General features: G+C 37.6%; 1 protein-coding gene across 1 annotated transcript; it reads right to left on the reverse strand.

Annotated features, from left to right (window-relative positions):
* Positions 1–430: 430 nt before the first annotated feature.
* LOC128163933 (uncharacterized) lies at positions 431–1,744 on the reverse strand. The gene has a single exon (XM_052827625.1). The coding sequence runs from the start codon at positions 1,565–1,567 to the stop codon at positions 431–433; it is 1,137 nt and encodes a 378-aa protein (XP_052683585.1). The 5' UTR covers positions 1,568–1,744.
* Positions 1,745–4,636: the final 2,892 nt, after the last annotated feature.

Consider the following 4,636-nt stretch of genomic DNA (forward strand, 5'->3'; position numbering starts at 1 on the left):
TACGATTCGCTGGAAATACAACAACACGGTCAAAAAATGCTCTTGTCCAATAATTATACTAGTCTGAGGTTGATACATGATTGAGAAAGGAAACATACAGAAGGGGGAAAGAAAAGGAGTGCTCGATTGCTGGGTTTAAAGTTAAAGGCACGTGCTGATGTACGGTGAATTTGGTTGAGGGGTTGAATGTTTACATTGGATATGCCGACACGTTACTAAAATTAGAGTAAACAATGGTAGACATAAATATTTCCGGAATTAAATTATAGGCATAATCAGAATGAAAAGTCGGCATTTGAATTAATTAATGGGATCTTTTCATGTGTTTGAAAATACATATACAGTTTTTTTTTTCAAAATACGTAATTATAAAGACAAGTAATTCGGACATTGTCCTTAATAGTTTATAGTGTGAATGAGGAAAATTCAGTTATTTTCCGGCGTCACTTGGATCATCTAGGTTGTTAACAAGGTCACAAACCAAGTTTTCCATGATGGAAAAACGGGCTGGGCCAATGTGCGAGCGCCCCATCCATCGCGTCAAAACAATTGCAACGTCGTTGATCCGATTGTCTTGGAGGTACCTTAGCATTCTCCGTCCTGCCCCATGCTCCCGATCGTCGTGGTAATTTTCGATAGTTTTTCCACTTTGGTCGCGAAACCTGTATACGAGGATTCTGCTGTCGCAACTTGCAGCGTAAGGGTCTATTGATGTTTTTTTGTAGATATTCAGGGCCTCGTCCGAGGACTGAATATGAGCACCAACCGCCATAAATTCAGACCCGTCTTTCCGCACCGGTTCCGTGGAGACAACCACAACGTCGTCCAAGGACTGATATTCCTCAGAGGAAATTTGCAAGGCATCCGCACTGGAAATAAGGGGTACCTCTTCCTCGTATTTCGTACCGTTTGGCATTGTTATCTCGTTTCTTTGAACTTTAACGTTAATGTTCTGCTTGCGAAATGAATCCGCTTTATCAAAAAGTTTATTTCTAGCGGAGGTAAGGGGTGCGGGCTGTTGGGGAGTGATGAAGAAGGGTAAACGCTGTTTTGCAATTTTTTTTAGCCTCTGCGCGTTGAGAATCTCATCCTTTTTATTGCGATCCTTCAACTTAGCGGTTATTGTGACCGGTTTGTCATTGAACTGTGGGCGGACCCCGTTCCTGTGGATGCGGACAAACTCAACATCGACACCCAGTGATTGCTTTATATCATTGGGTATCGCTGTGGCCAAGTCCTCTTGTTGGGTATAAGGATAGTTGTGAATCAATATATTGTCTTTCATCGATCTCGAGCGAAGATCAGTTATGTCATCATCGATGTGTGACAGTTTTCTGTCCATTCTAATCACAACCGACCGCAGGAGATCAAGTTCACGCTTAAGTTGAGCATTTTCGGAGCGCAAGGTTGTAATTTCGGTATAATTACACTTGGCCTGGTCCGATATGGTTTTTAGTTTGTCACATAACGGACCCTGGTCACGCTCTGCTGAATGTTCGGTTTGCTTGGCTTTGGGTGAACTGTTGTCAGAATTTTTTTTGGATATTCCTTTGTTTCGTGTTTCCATGTTTCAAACAAACCCAAGTTGAAATTCCTCTTTTTTTCCAGTATATATCAATACAGAACACTATTTGACACACAGTAAACCAAAATAGAATCCCACTTTGTATCAAAAACACTCCAATAAAACCAAAATCACCAGGACCAAAAAATTTACGTGCTCATGGCCTCGGGTGTCACGTGACTTTTTCGAATTTTGATTTTATTACTTTTCATATTCATTTAGCCCTACATTTGTTTGTTTACATTTGCATTTTTTAAAATTTCTTTTTTTTTTGGATTTTATTTATGGTTTGCCTCAAATTAAGTTGGGTTTTTTTCTTGGTATCCCCTAATACCCATTTCCTGTGAGATTTTGGATTGAATTTCAGTGAGTTAATAATTTCAATTAAGTTTATTTATTCCAAAAAAGCTAAGTATATTGATAGATAAATATAATATCGTATACACAGTAAGTAAATAAGATAAAACTTCAGTTCTATACTTAGAGACTTGGCAGTTGTCAGTATAAGAAACTGTGGTCTTTGATCTTGAATTTGGTTTGATTTTTCCACTAGTTATTTTTTTATTTTTTTTTTATCAAAGTTTGTTGGTCTGTTGTTGTCAAGGTGTGGGGCTGATCGTGTTTATAGAGGTTACATTTGAGAGTCTTTGAATCAGTTTGTGGTAAGGTAAATTTTGTTTGCTAGTTAAAGGTTATTGTCCTTTTATGATTTATCCCCTGAAACTTGCATGGTGTTGATAATTTATTTCTGTTGCATTGATCATATATATTGAATGCGTCTTGCTCAATTTTCTTGAACATTGACATGTACGTACGCACTTAGAGTGCACTCGTGTAGAACGCAACGGTTTCTTTGAATCTGAAATTTACAAATTTTACAAACTGAGATACGTTGTCAACATTAACAAGGCAGAGATAGTCTCATATGAGGAAAAAATATATAATTTAAGCTCCGAAAGGTATGAAAGTTAAACCAAGAGCAGACACGGCAGAAGTGTTCACGACATGGATAAATGAATATGTTGAAAGTTAGAGAACAGGTAATCCACTAATTCCTCCAAAACCTGTAAAACGTCCTATTCAACAGCCAAGAATATCTATCTACACTGGAGTAAACACAAGGGGAGAATTAGCATTTGATCTTTGGAAGTACGAGGTAAAACGTCTATTGAGGGACAAGTCATATTCTTTAGATGTTATTGTTAGTATCATTAGGAAATCACTAAGAGGAAAAGCAGGCAGAGTCACCATGCGGTTAGGACCTTCAGCTAGTATTGGTGACCTTATGGACAAACTAGAGAGCATATTGAACCTGCTACACAGGATCAACACAGATCAGGATTAATGAGTTGAAAAAGACAATGTCTACCAACAATAAATCTTCAGAGAGCATATTACCCCCTAGACATGGATATAAATCAGGACAACAGAATAACCCTCAGTGCTGGAAATGTTCACAATGTAGCCATATTGCTAGAAATTGTAGAGTGATGACTGAAAATATGAGGAAGAATTTAAACATCCGACAGTTTATGGGGAGAGGCCACTCATAGACTAACCGGTTTGTAAACAAACCCACTGTAAGAAAAAATACCTGGTGGTTTAGTTGGAGAGGGTAGTGAGGCTGAAGTTTTAGTTAACAACATTCCAATAGGATGTTTGTTAGACACTGGGTCTATTGTATCTACAGAAATCAGAAATGGTATGACACGCATTTGTCTGATGTACCAATCAAATCATTAGACATTTCGAAATAGAATGTGCTGATGGTCAAAATCTACCATGTAAAGGATACATTAAGGTAGAAATTGGTCCTGATAATGCAAGTAGTACATGCAAGTGTTTGTTGCTTAATTATTCCAGACAGTCGATACAATGAGCAGATGCCATTGCTGTTGCTATAAATATACAGTATTTCATTAGACAGTTTGAAGAACTGTATGGACCTTGATTCCTACAGACTTCTAATTTGATAACAAAATGGTATTAAGCTTTTAGAACTATGATTTTAAGAGAAAGAGAGCTGAAAAGGAAAAAATTAGGCAGGGAATTGTGAAGTGCGTTGAATAAAAAAGTATTACTTTGTCTCCTAACACAGAGAGGACTATACCTGGATACATCAGTCAACAAGTATTGTATACAGACACATCTCTTATTCTGCAGCCTACAGATTTGACAACTATGAAGAAGGATTTGAATAAAGCGCCTATGTTACTACACTATAAATACAGAGATTTTCAGGAAATTTCTATTGTAGTTTCGAATGTTACAAACAGAACTATCGTTGTTCAACCAAAGGCTATTATCTGTGAGATACAGTCAGTCAACGTTGAGAGTATAATGAAAAGTAGCAAACCAGGAGATGAAACAGGAGTCTTAGACAAAGTGAACATCAATATGGATACGTTATCCGAATCCGAGATACAACAAGGAAAGGGTTTGTTGCACAAATATTCCAACATATTTTCAAAGATAGACCTAGACAGTGGGTTTTCATCCCTCATCAAACATAGGGTAGATCTTACAGATGAGCGTCCTTTCAAACACAGATATCGCAAGATACCACCAAGAATGTATGTGGAAGTAAGGAATCATTTGCAGCAAATTTTGGATGCCGGAATCATTCGTAGATCACATTCGCCCTTTGCATCAAACATAGTACTTGTCATGAAGAAAGATAATAGTTTAAGAATTTGTACAGATTTCAGATTTAACTCAAGAACCATCAGTGATGCTTACAGCTTCCGGCCACATATCAGCGACTGATGGAGCAGTGCCTTGATGGACTGCATTTAAGAATATGCTAAATGTACTTGGATGACGTCATCATTTTTTGTTCAAACAAAATATACAAAATGTCTTTTGAGGTGCATGTTGATGCCAGTCATGCGGAAGTAGGAACAGTTTTATATCAAACCCAGGCAGGACAGAAAAGGGTTATTAGTTATGCCAGTGGAGGACTTAGCACGTAGAAGAAACACTATAGCGCTTTAAAGCTGAAGTTTCTGGCACTGAAACGGTCCATCATTGAGAAGTGTCACAATCACCTTAAGTTTTTGGAAACAAATATAC

This window comes from Crassostrea angulata, chromosome 9 (assembly GCF_025612915.1).
Source record: "Crassostrea angulata isolate pt1a10 chromosome 9, ASM2561291v2, whole genome shotgun sequence".
In the NCBI taxonomy this organism is placed as follows: Eukaryota; Metazoa; Mollusca; class Bivalvia; order Ostreida; family Ostreidae; genus Magallana; species Magallana angulata.